Source organism: Oncorhynchus kisutch, linkage group LG23, assembly GCF_002021735.2.
Source record: "Oncorhynchus kisutch isolate 150728-3 linkage group LG23, Okis_V2, whole genome shotgun sequence".
Lineage (NCBI taxonomy): Eukaryota > Metazoa > Chordata > Actinopteri > Salmoniformes > Salmonidae > Oncorhynchus > Oncorhynchus kisutch.
Window position 1 is genome coordinate 28,824,897 of NC_034196.2, and position 12,311 is coordinate 28,837,207.

The following is a 12,311-nucleotide window of genomic DNA, read 5'->3' on the forward strand; positions in this document are numbered from 1 at the left end:
GGATCATGACCATGGGTGTGAGTGTGGTATTACTGCAGTGTGTCTGATACTAACGGTCCCCTGGTGTGTGACAGTGGTACCCATGGATACATGGCCCCAGAGGTGCTTCAGAAGGGGACAGCGTACGACAGCAGTGCTGACTGGTTCTCCCTGGGCTGCATGCTCTTCAAACTGCTCAGAGGGTAAGAACACACACCTCTATCCCTCTTGTCTCTCCAACCCGCCTCTATTCCTCCACCTCTTTTTATCCTTTCATCACTACTACATCTCCTCTCATTCTTTCTCTCATTCCATCTCTCTCTCCACCCACTACCACATGTTACTCAATCACTTTCTTAATCCCTTAGTCTCTGTCTCTGTTGGTCAGTCTGCTGCATTCCCTCATATCACTCACTAATCTCTCTCCTCCTGTGATCCCTCCATCCAGCCTTGTCTCTCGCTCTGTCTCTCTGTCTATCTCTCTCTCTCGCTGTCTCTCTCTCTGTCTCTCTCTGTCTCTCTCTCTCTCTGTCTCTCAATTCAATTCAATTCAAGGGCTTTATTGGCATGGGAAACGTGTTAACATTGCCAAAGCAAGTGAGGTAGACAACATACAAAGTGGATATATAAAGTGAAAAACAACAAAAATGAACAGTAAACATTACACATACAGAAGTTTCAAAACAAAAAGACATTACAAATGTCATATATATATATATATATATATACAGTGTTTTAACAATGTACAATGTACAAATCTCTCTCTCTCTCTGTCTGTGTCGCGCCTTGAATAAGCCTTGAATAAGGGTTTCAAATTTGGGGAAATGACGCTCTAATTGTTCAATATTTTTAACATTTTGTCAGGAAATGCAGCTCTGTCTCAGGTTCTGCTGTTGTGCAGTGGTTGCACATCTCTCTCTGTGTGTTTGATGTGGAGTGTGTAAATACCAGTGGTCCGGGCCCAGTAGGTCACACTTCAGAGGCAGGCAGGCAGCTGGGTTTAGGGGCCGGGTAACGATTTCTAGGTATGGTGTGAAGTGAGGGAGTGAGAAATAGAGAGGGGAGGGAGGTTGATGTGTGTGTGTCAGTGTGTTTGAAGACTTGAAAGACGAGAGAGAGAGAGAGAGATACATGTGATCTGCTGAGGACGAGCTTGTCAGTGTGACATCACTCACATGACTTGGTTCACTGTTTCACCGTGTCCCTCACTGTTTCACCGTTTCCCTTACTGTTTCACCGTTTCCCACACTGTTTCACCGTGTCCCTCACTGTTTCACCGTGTCCCTCACTGTTTCACCGTGTCCCTCACTGTTTCACCGTGTCCCTCACTGTTTCACCGTGTCCCTCACTGTTTCACCGTGTCCCTCACCGTTTCACCGTGTCCCTCACCGTTTCACCGTGTCCCTCACCGTTCCACCGTGTCCCTCACCGTTTCACCGTGTCCCTCACCGTTTCACCGTGTCCCTCACCGTTTCACCGTGCCCCTCACCGTTTCACCGTGTCCCTCACTGTGTCACCGTGTCCCTCACTCCTTCCCTCCTTCCACCACAGTAACACTAACAGCCTTCCTCTCTGTATCCTCTCTCTAGGCACAGTCCCTTCAGACAGCACAAGACCAAAGACAAACATGAGATTGACCGGATGACGCTCACTATGGTATGGCCTCCTTATGCACACACACACACACACACACACACACACACACACACACACACACACACACACACACACACACACACTATGATAGATCTTTGTGTACACTACAGTGCGCACAAAGCACACACACACTCATTGAGATGTCCTTATGTGCACTTGAACACACAGCATGTGGTTAGTTCATGTTGACACAGAATAGAAGTATTCATACCCCTCGATTTATTCCACATGTTGTTACAGCCTGAATTCAAAATGGATTAAATAGATACTTTTTTATAGAAATGTTTGCATATTTATTGACCATGGAATATAGAAATATTTCATTTACACAAGTATTCACACCATTTTCAGGTCTTGTAATATATTTTCAAGTAGAATTAAGTAAAAACTGTAACCCGGCCACTCAGGAACATTCAATGTCTTCTTGGTAAGCAACTCCAGTGTATATTTGGCCTTGTGTTTTAGGTTATTGTCCTGCTGAAAGGTGAATTCATCACTCAGTGTCTGGTGGAAAGCAGACAACCAGGTTTTCCTCTAGGATTTTGTCTGTGCTTAGCGACATTCCATTTCTTATTTTATCCTGATAAACTCCCCAGACCGTACCAATTACAAACATACCCATAACATGATGCAGCCACCACTATGCTTGAAAATATGGAGAGTGGTACTCAGTAATGTGGTGTAATGGATTTGACCTGAACGCAACACTTGGTATTCAGACCTAAAAGTGAATTGCTTTGCAACATTTTTTGCAGAATTACTTTGACATTGTAGTCATTTAGCAGAATTTTCTCCAGAGCGACTTAGTGCATCGTTTTAAGATTCATTTTTTAATTCATTTGTTTTAAAAAATGATCCGCTGACATTATGGGGTATTGTGTGTAGGGAGTGACAACATCTGTATAATCAATTTTCAAATCAGATTGTAACACAACAGAATGTGTAAAAAGTCTAGGGATGTGAATACTGTCTGAAGGCCCTGTATACGCAAAGTAAGGATTTATCCTTCAATACACTGAAACAAATGCACACACACCCCCACAGCAACAAATGCACACACACACCCCCACAGCAACAAATGCACACACACCCCCACAGCAACAAATGCACACACACACCCCCACAGCAGTACATATCCTGGAGATATCATCTTCACAGATGTTGCAGAAAACTCCTACTGACAAATCTGCCTCATAATGCCCAGGGAATGAGAGAGAGAACTGAGAAGAGGTTCTGGCAGGAACAAGGGTGAATTTGTATCCTTACTTTGCATCCCTCTCTCTGCCTGCTACAAACAGCATCAGATTACACCATAGAGGGAGCATCCTGAGTGGTGCAGTGGTCTAAGGCACAGCATCGCAGTACTAGCTTGTGCCACTAGAGATCCTGGTTCGAGTCCAGGCTCTGTCGCAGCCGGTCGCGACCGGGGGGTGGCGCACAATTAGTCCAGCATCATCCGGGTTCGGGGAGGGTTTGGCCGGCAGGGTCCCGTCGCATGCTAGCGACTCCTGTGGCAGGCTGGTTGCAATGAACACGGTCGCCAGGTCACGTGTTTCCTCCGACACATTGGTGCGGCTGGCTTCCGGGTTAAGTGGGCATTGTGCCAAGAAGCTTGGCTGGGTTTTTTCGGAGGACGCGCGGCTCTCGACCTTCGCCTCTCCCGAGGCCGTACGGGAGTTGCAGCGATGGGACACAACTAACTACTAATTGGATACCATGAAATTGGGGAGAAAGAAAGCCATAGAGTGTGTCCTAGCATAGACTACGAGGGGAGGCCTACACCAGCCGTGCCAAACCCTCTTGAGAAGCTACACTCACGCAGAGTTTCGTTGCAGCTACTCCTCAGGACCACGATTAGCTGGATCAGGTGTTAGAGCAGGGCTGGAACCAAAACCTGCACGTGGTAGTTCTCCTTGAAGAGGGTCTTGACTAGAGTATGTCTACTGTAGAAGACTATGGAGTATCAGAGCAGAGCAGAGAGAACCACCCCTCTGTTAGGAGAGGCTAAACAAGGAAAGTATTGTCAGTCGAGATTAAATCAGATTAGGTTTTAATCCAGCCACTTAATCTGAGTAATCTATATAATCCCTGTTAGGAATTCTGATTTAATGGTTTTATTAGATAAATGATCACCACCAAAGTCAGACGGCTTGGAATGAGAGTGTTATGGAGGAGAACTGTGGACATACAGTTCTCTCAATTGTCAATACATATGGAATAAGCTTTATTGTCATGTTAAATCATGTCAGTAGTTTATCTTGTTAAAGCAGGAAATGAGACTAATCTCCTCACCTTTCTCTCTCTCCTCTCCGTAGAACGTGGAGTTGCCAGACTCGTTCTCTGTGGAGCTGAAGGGTCTATTGGAGGGTCTGCTGCAGAGAGACGTGGTGAAAAGACTGGGCTGCCTGGGACGAGGGTACACACGCGCGCACAACCACACACACCCAAACACCTGCTACTACTAACATCGTTTTACAATCATTGATGTTAATGTTAGCTTTTAAGAAACTTCAACCTTGGACTGCATACCTCATAAACCGTATTTAACCGTTCTGGGCTAGCCATTTGTCTTTCAATGCACCAATGGAGTTACCATGCACCTGTCCTGAGTAACATGATTGAATATTTCCATTGGTTCTCTGTCCAACCTTGTGGCGAGTATAAGGCCTAGTGTGAATACTGTGAAAGGCCTATACATTATAATAGTCCGTAACCTAGTTTGTAGAGCACAGTTTTAATTTGGAGTTTGGTTCTGTTGGAAATACTGCCTCCTGCTGTTAGGACATGGAACTGTTCCAATGTGAGAATGACCTGGCTTTTTCTCTCTCGCTCCCTTTCTCTCCACACACACTCACACACACAGGGCCCCAGAGGTGAAGGAGCATCTGTTCTTCAAAGGCATTGACTGGCAGCAAGTGTATCTCCAGAAGGTAAGGCGTGTGTGTGTTGAATCAGGTGACCAGGTTTGTTATAAAGCCTCCCAGTCTGGACAGTCGTCCCTGTTCTCTTTCTCTCCATCTGTTGCCATGGTTACTCCTCTGCTGTAGGAATGTAGTCGTTGTTTTGTTCACTCACCCTTTTTTCCCCCTAATACTTATCCCCTTTCCCCCCCCTCTTCCTCCTCTCCTCCAGTATTCTCCCCCTCTCATCCCTCCTAGAGGAGAGGTAAATGCAGCAGATGCTTTTGACATTGGTTCCTTTGATGAGGAGGACACCAAGGGCATCAAGGTAAAGCTCCAACACACACAACCCTTATCTCATGAAACACCAAGGGCATCAGTCAAATCCACAGCATTATATAACCGCTGATCCTGATATACACACTCACCTACATCATACTGCAACGCACACACACACATGCACACACATATGCACACACATGCACTCAGACACACGCTCACACATGCTTATACATGCTCACACACACGGAGGCTGAGGTGTAACGTGACTCTATCAGTGTTCAGAGAGAAAGTCCTTCCAACAGAGGTTTAACATTACACAACAGTATTAGGAACGTTGGGAGCGTTCCAGGCTGCCTTAATTACAGTGGTGCTGCACAGCTTAGCAGGTCTCACAAGGACTGGTGACGTGGTTCTCAGGTATTACTTCACTTAGTCTTCCACCTCAGAGCTGTGTCGTTTCTCTCCTCTTCCTCTCTCCCTCTTTCTCTCCTCTTCCTCTCTCCCTCTCTCTCCTCTTCCTCTCCCCTTTCACCTCTCTCCCTCTTTCTCTCCTCTTCCTCTCTCCTTTCACCTCTCTCCCTCTTTCTCTCCTCTTCCTCTCCCCTTTCACCTCTATCCCTCTTTCTCTCCTCTTCCTCTCTCCTTTCACCTCTCTCCAGTTGTTGGACAGTGACCAGGAGTTGTATAAGAACTTCCCGCTGGTCATCTCAGAGCGCTGGCAGCAGGAGGTGGCTGAGACGGTGTACGAGGCGGTCAACTCCGACACGGACAAGAACGAGGCCCGCAAGAGGGCCAAGAACAAACAGCTGGGCCACGAGGAGGGTGAGGACACACACGACGCACGTCTCCACACACACACAACGCACGTCTCCACACACACACACAACGCACGTCTCCACACACACACGGCGCACGTCTCCACACACACACACACACGATGCACATCTCCACACACACGATGCACATCTCCACACACACGATGCACATCTCCACACACACGACGCACGTCTCCACACACACACACACACGACGCACGTCTCCACACACACACACACACGATGCACATCTCCACACACACGATGCACATCTCCACACACACGACGCACGTCTCCACACACGACGCACGTCTCCACACACACACACACGACGCACGTCTCCACACACACACACACGACGCACGTCTCCACACACACACACACGACGCACGTCTCCACACACACACACGACGCACGTCTCCACACACACACGACGCACGTCTCCACACACACGGCGCACGTCTCCACACACACGATGCACGTCTCCACAAACATCACACTAGAGATGCACGATATGGACTGAATGTTATATTGCAATATTTTTGTATTGATGATATGACTTGTGTTGTAACAAAACACTTGTAAGACAGTAGGTACTGTGGAACATAGTGTTTTATCATTGTGCAGCCCTACCTCACACACATCATGTGGGTAAGCTTTTCCTTGTACCTGCTGGCGCCGGCTTTCCTTCCATGTGTGTTTATTGTGTGTTTCAGACTATGCCCTGGGGAAGGACTGTATAATGCACGGCTACATGTTGAAGCTGGGGAACCCGTTCCTGACGCAGTGGCAGCGCCGATACTTCTACCTGTTCCCCAACCGAGTGGAGTGGAGGGGAGAGGGGGAGTCACGGGTGAGCAACACACACTTCTACCTTACCCAATCCCTTTTTGTGTGCCTGTGTGTCTAAGTTGGTGTGCTTCTTCTGTTGTTCACGTATGTGGTCGTCTGTCTGTTTCCACTTACAAGCATGTGCTTTCATGGGTGTGTGATGGGTGTGTGTATTCTTCGTCATTGTCCATCTGTCTGTCAGTGCATGAAGGTTGTCTGTCCTCGCTCCATTCTGTAGGCCTGGATTAAATCATGAAAACATTCTGTAGGCCTGGATTAAATCATGAAAACAGTCTGTAGGCCTGGATTAAAACATGAAAACAGTCTGTAGGCCTGGATTAAAACATGAAAACATTCTGTAGGCCTGGATAGAAACATGAAAACATTCTGTAGGCCTGGATGAAAACATTCTGTAGGCCTGGATAAAAACATGAAAACATTCTGTAGGCCTGGATGAAAACATGAAAACATTCTGTAGGCCTGGATGAAAACATGAAAACATTCTGTAGGCCTGGATGAAAACATTCTGTGGGCCTGGATAAAAACATTCTGTAGGCCTGGATAAAACATTCTGTAGGCCTGGATAGAAACATGAAAACATTCTGTAGGCCTGGATGAAAACATGAAAACATTCTGTAGGCCTGGATGAAAACATGAAAACATTCTGTAGGCCTGAATATAAAACATTCTGTGGGCCTGGATAAAAACATTCTGTAGGCCTGGATAAAACATTCTGTAGGCCTGGATAGAAACATGAAAACATTCTGTAGGCCTGGATGAAAACATGAAAACATTCTGTAGGCCTGGATGAAAACATGAAAACATTCTGTAGGCCTGAATATAAAACATTCTGTAGGCCTGGATAAAAACATGAAAACATTCTGTAGGCCTGGATGAAAACATGAAAACATTCTGTAGGCCTGGATGAAAACATGAAAACATTCTGTAGGCCTGGATGAAAACATTCTGTGGGCCTGGATAAAAACATTCTGTAGGCCTGGATAAAACATTCTGTAGGCCTGGATAGAAACATGAAAACATTCTGTAGGCCTGGATGAAAACATGAAAACATTCTGTAGGCCTGGATGAAAACATGAAAACATTCTGTAGGCCTGAATATAAAACATTCTGTAGGCCTGGATAAAAACATGAAAACATTCTGTAGGCCTGGATGAAAACATGAAAACATTCTGTAGGCCTGGATGAAAACATGAAAACATTCTGTAGGCCTGGATGAAAACATGAAAACATTATATGTAGGCCTGGATGAAAACATGAAAACATTATGTAGGCCTGGATAAAAACATGAAAACATTCTGTAGGCCTGGATTAAAACATTAAAACATTCTGTAGGCCTGGATGAAAACATGAAAACATTCTGTAGGCCTGGATAGAAACATGAAAACATTCTGTAGGCCTGGATAAAAACATGAAAACATTCTGTAGGCCTGGATGAAAACATAAACATTCTGTAGGCCTGAATATAAAACATTCTGTAGGCCTGGATGAAAACATGAAAACATTCTGTAGGCCTGGATGAAAACATGAAAACATTCTGTAGGCCTGGACAAAACATGAAAACATTCTGTAGGCCTGGATAAAAACATGAAAACATTCTGTAGGCCTGGATAAAAACATGAAAACATTCTGTAGGCCTGGATAAAAACATGAAAACATTCTGTAGGCCTGGATGAAAACATGAAAACATTCTGTAGGCCTGGATGAAAACATGAAAACATTCTGTAGGCCTGGATGAAAACATGAAAACATTCTGTAGGCCTGAATATAAAACATTCTGTAGGCCTGGATGAAAACATGAAAACATTCTGTAGGCCTGGATAAAAACATGAAAACATTCTGTAAAAGAGACCAAGGTAAGTCTGACCACTGCTCGCCCTCCCCTCTTCCTTTCCTCCTGCAGTAGATGAATTGGAGTGTCTCCTCAGTTCAGAGTTTAGAGAAGCGTCCTTACTCTGCAGCTCCGTTCCGAAGACCCCTCTCCTCTATAGCTCCATTTTGATTGGTCCATCTCATAGCCAGCTTGTCTGTGATTGATTCCTCTCCTCCCCGAAGTGAATTTCTGATTGGTTGGTGTGTGTTCAACAGCAAAACCTGCTGACGATGGAGCAGATTGTGACGGTGGAGGAGACACAGATTAAAGATAAGAAGTGCATCCTGCTGCGCATCAAAGGAGGGAAGCAGTTTGTCTTGCAGTGTGAGGTACGGAGGAAAACTACTAGATCTTTCTGTCTTGGTCTCTTCCTCTTTCACTGTCTCTGTCTCTATAAATGATTGTGCTAGTTGTAAGTTAGTCAAATGGAAGGTATGTGTGTAATATGTGTGCTACCTGTCTGCAGAGTGACCCAGAGTTTGTCCAGTGGAAGAAGGAGCTGACCGAGGCGTTCACTGAGGCCCAGAAGCTGCTGCGTCGCGCCCCTAAGGTCATTGGGAAGGGACGGGCTGGGGGGTGGAGCTCTCCAAACCTCCCCTCACACACCACAACAGCAACGGCCTGTAGGCTACACACCTGCACACACACACACCGCATCTTATAACCTCATCCCCTATGACCCCGCCCCCCCCAGCCCTAGACACACACACACAAACATACAGTAACACCCCACACTCTCACTCTGGAGTGTGTATGGACCAAGCCGGCAGCCTCTCTCCTCTGAAAGCCAAAGCGTACCATGGGACCCTGGGATGAAGGGAAAGAGATGTGCATGTACCTAAAGAGGTCCAGAGAGTTTTCTCTCCTCCATCTCCCACTGTAGCCTCGGGGTAGACCCTTCTCAATGATGACACACTCCTCTCACCCCAATGCACTGGCATTCCACCCAGTCAACCTGGCAGAGCAGCAGAAAGCAACCCTGGAGTAGGAGACTGAAGACTAGAGCCCCTCTTCTCCTTGTCTCCCTCATTCCCCAGCCTCGTCTTGAGACTGGACCTGAGCCATACACACCTGCCAGCCACTCTCCACAGGATTGTCTGACTGTAGTGGAGGGGCAGGACCTAAAGCAGGAGGTGAAGATCTGGACCAATGGCATCGCTTGGAGAGAGGGGTCTGGACCAATGACATTCCTCTCCTGTGGGCTCATACGGAGGGGAGGAGAGAAAAGCAGAAGGAGCAAAGACCTGCTGGGACATACCAAGAGAATAGCAATGAACTGTGTGTGTGTACATTATTGTCCCTGTGTGTTGCTGTGTGTGTGTACGTTATTGTCCCTGTGTGTTGCTGTGTGTGTGTACGCTATTGTCCCTGTGTGTTGCTGTGTGTGTGTATGCTATTGTTGCTGTGTGTACGCTATTGTCCCTGTGTGTTGCTGTGTGTGTACGCTATTGTCCCTGTGTGTGTATGCTATTGTTGCTGTGTGTGTACGTTATTGTCCCTGTGTGTTGCTGTGTGTGTACGCTATTGTCCCTGTGTGTGTATGCTATTGTTGCTGTATGTGTACGCTATTGTCCCTGTGTGTTGCTGTGTGTGTACGCTATTGTCCCTGTGTGTTGCTGTGTGTGTATGCTATTGTTGCTGTTTGTGTGTATGCTATTGTTGCTGTGTGTGTACGCTATTGTCCCTGTGTGTTGCTGTGTGTGTACGCTATTGTCCCTGTGTGTTGCTGTGTGTGTACGCTATTGTCCCTGTGTGTTGATGTGTGTGTATGCTATTGTTGCTGTGTGTGTACGCTATTGTCCCTGTGTGTTGCTGTGTGTGTATGCTATTGTTGCTGTTTGTGTGTATGCTATTGTTGCTGTGTGTGTACGCTATTGTCCCTGTGTGTTGCTGTGTGTGTACGCTATTGTCCCTGTGTGTTGCTGTGTGTGTACGCTATTGTCCCTGTGTGTTGATGTGTGTGTATGCTATTGTTGCTGTGTGTGTATGCTATTGTTGCTGTGTGTGTATGCTATTGTTGCTGTGTGTGTATGCTATTGTTGCTGTGTGTGTATGCTATTGTTGCTGTGTGTGTATGCTATTGTTGCTGTGTGTGTATGCTATTGTTGCTGTGTGTGTATGCTATTGTTGCTGTGTGTGTATGCTATTGTTGCTGTGTGTATGCTATTGTTGCTGTGTGTGTGTATGCTATTGTTGCTGTGTGTGTGTATGCTATTGTTGCTGTGTGTGTATGCTATTGTCCCTGTGTGTTGCTGTGTGTGTATGCTATTGTTGCTGTGTGTGTATGCTATTGTTGCTGTGTGTGTACGCTATTGTTGCTGTGTGTGTGTATGCTATTGTCCTTGTGTGTGTACGCTATTGTTGCTGTGTGTGTGTACGCTATTGTTGCTGTGTGTGTGTACGCTATTGTCGCTGTGTGTGTACGCTATTGTCCCTGTGTGTGTACGCTATTGTCCCTGTGTGTGCGTGCGTGTGTGTGTGTACGCTTTTCTCCCTGTGTGTGCGTGAACGCTATTGTCCCTGTGTGTGTGTGTGTATGCTATTGTCCGTGTGTGTGTGTATGCTATTGTCCCTGTGTGTGTGTGTTATTGTCCCTGTATGTATATGTGTGTGTGTGTGTGTGTGCAATTGTCCATGTGTGTGTGTATGCAATTGTCCGTGTGTGTGTGTGTGTGCAATTGTCCGTGTGTGTGTATGCAATTGTCCGTGTGTGTGTGAATGCAATTGTCCGTGTGTGTGTGTATGCTATTGTCTGTGTGTGTGTGTATGCAATTGTCTGTGTGTGTGTGTATGCAATTGTCTGTGTGTGTGTGTATGCAATTGTCCGTGTGTGTGTGTATGCAATTGTCCGTGTGTGTGTGTGTGTGTATGCTATTGTTGCTGTGTGTCCAGAGATGGGGCCATAGAGGTAGAAGCAGGTTGTTATTCCTTCAACAGAGAATGAAAAAGGAGAGGAAGAAAGCTGCTTTGAATTTGGAAGAGACTTTTACCCTTTGTTCATGTCCTCCCTCCCTCCCTCCATCACTGAAGTGCATAATGTGCCAACGTCAATATTTACTTGAGTCACCTGAGGACCCGTTTGAAAGCAGGCATCGCCCTCGGATACAGATCTCACTGGCACGGAACTCTTGTGACCATGGACAAACTTCCCCGATTGGCTCCTGTACAGCTGCTGGTAACCATGGAGACCGGGGAACGCTTGTACTCGTAACTATAGGAACAAGGGATGGTGTGTATGAAGGACACACCGTCAAATCGACAGAGACATAGATGGAGGAGGGATCTACTGACTGACTAGCGATCTTTATGGGCCACAGTATGTGTATATAGCCCAAGTCCTTCTCTGTATCTCCTGTATAAAACAGTACTACTCTACAATACATGTCTGTCTGTCCTCTTCTCTATGGGCATGTGGGGAGGGGGGGGTCTGACAGCTTTCAATCAACTGGCAGTGTGCATACCTCTGTGTGTGTGTGTGTGTGTGTGCGCACGTGCATGCATCTGTGAACCTCTGAGGGCCAAATACTGTGCTGTGTGATTGTATCAGGGCAGTCCTAATTTGTGTGTATGCCATAGTCTTGCAGCCATCCAGATGCAGATTTACACACACACATGCAGATTTACAGACAGACACACAGGAATGGCTGTATAGGGACGTCAGTGCAGAGAGAGAGGCGTTAGGTTGTTGACTCCACAAACCATCAGTTAGTTCACTTCAGGCTGGTTTGAACTTTCCTATAAATGATTTCTGATTGTGACCCAGAATGCAGCTTTATGTTTCACAGTTTTAGGAGAACCAGCTGTGCTGCAGGCTGGAGTCATGACATGTTTAACTGAATGACATGAACGCACAGCTGGGAGATGTTTTAGAAAAGAGAGAGGAGGAAGAGGTGAAACTATTTGTTCACTCAATTGTAATTTCAGGGTTTTGTTTTTTCACGCAGTACAATGTTCCTT

General features: G+C 46.3%; 1 protein-coding gene across 1 annotated transcript in view; it reads left to right on the forward strand.

Moving 5' to 3' along the window:
- The window catches only part of grk3 (G protein-coupled receptor kinase 3), a 59,080-nt gene extending 50,011 nt beyond the window's left edge, over positions 1-9,069 (forward strand). Inside the window, 10 exon segments of the mRNA XM_031802246.1 lie at positions 75-182; positions 1,569-1,635; positions 3,951-4,051; positions 4,499-4,565; positions 4,768-4,863; positions 5,477-5,639; positions 6,349-6,485; positions 8,570-8,683; positions 8,821-8,926; positions 8,929-9,069. Of these exon segments, the coding sequence (XP_031658106.1) occupies positions 75-182; positions 1,569-1,635; positions 3,951-4,051; positions 4,499-4,565; positions 4,768-4,863; positions 5,477-5,639; positions 6,349-6,485; positions 8,570-8,683; positions 8,821-8,926; positions 8,929-8,981 (1,012 nt within the window). The 3' untranslated portion in view covers positions 8,982-9,069.
- The last annotated feature ends 3,242 nt before the right edge of the window (positions 9,070-12,311 follow it).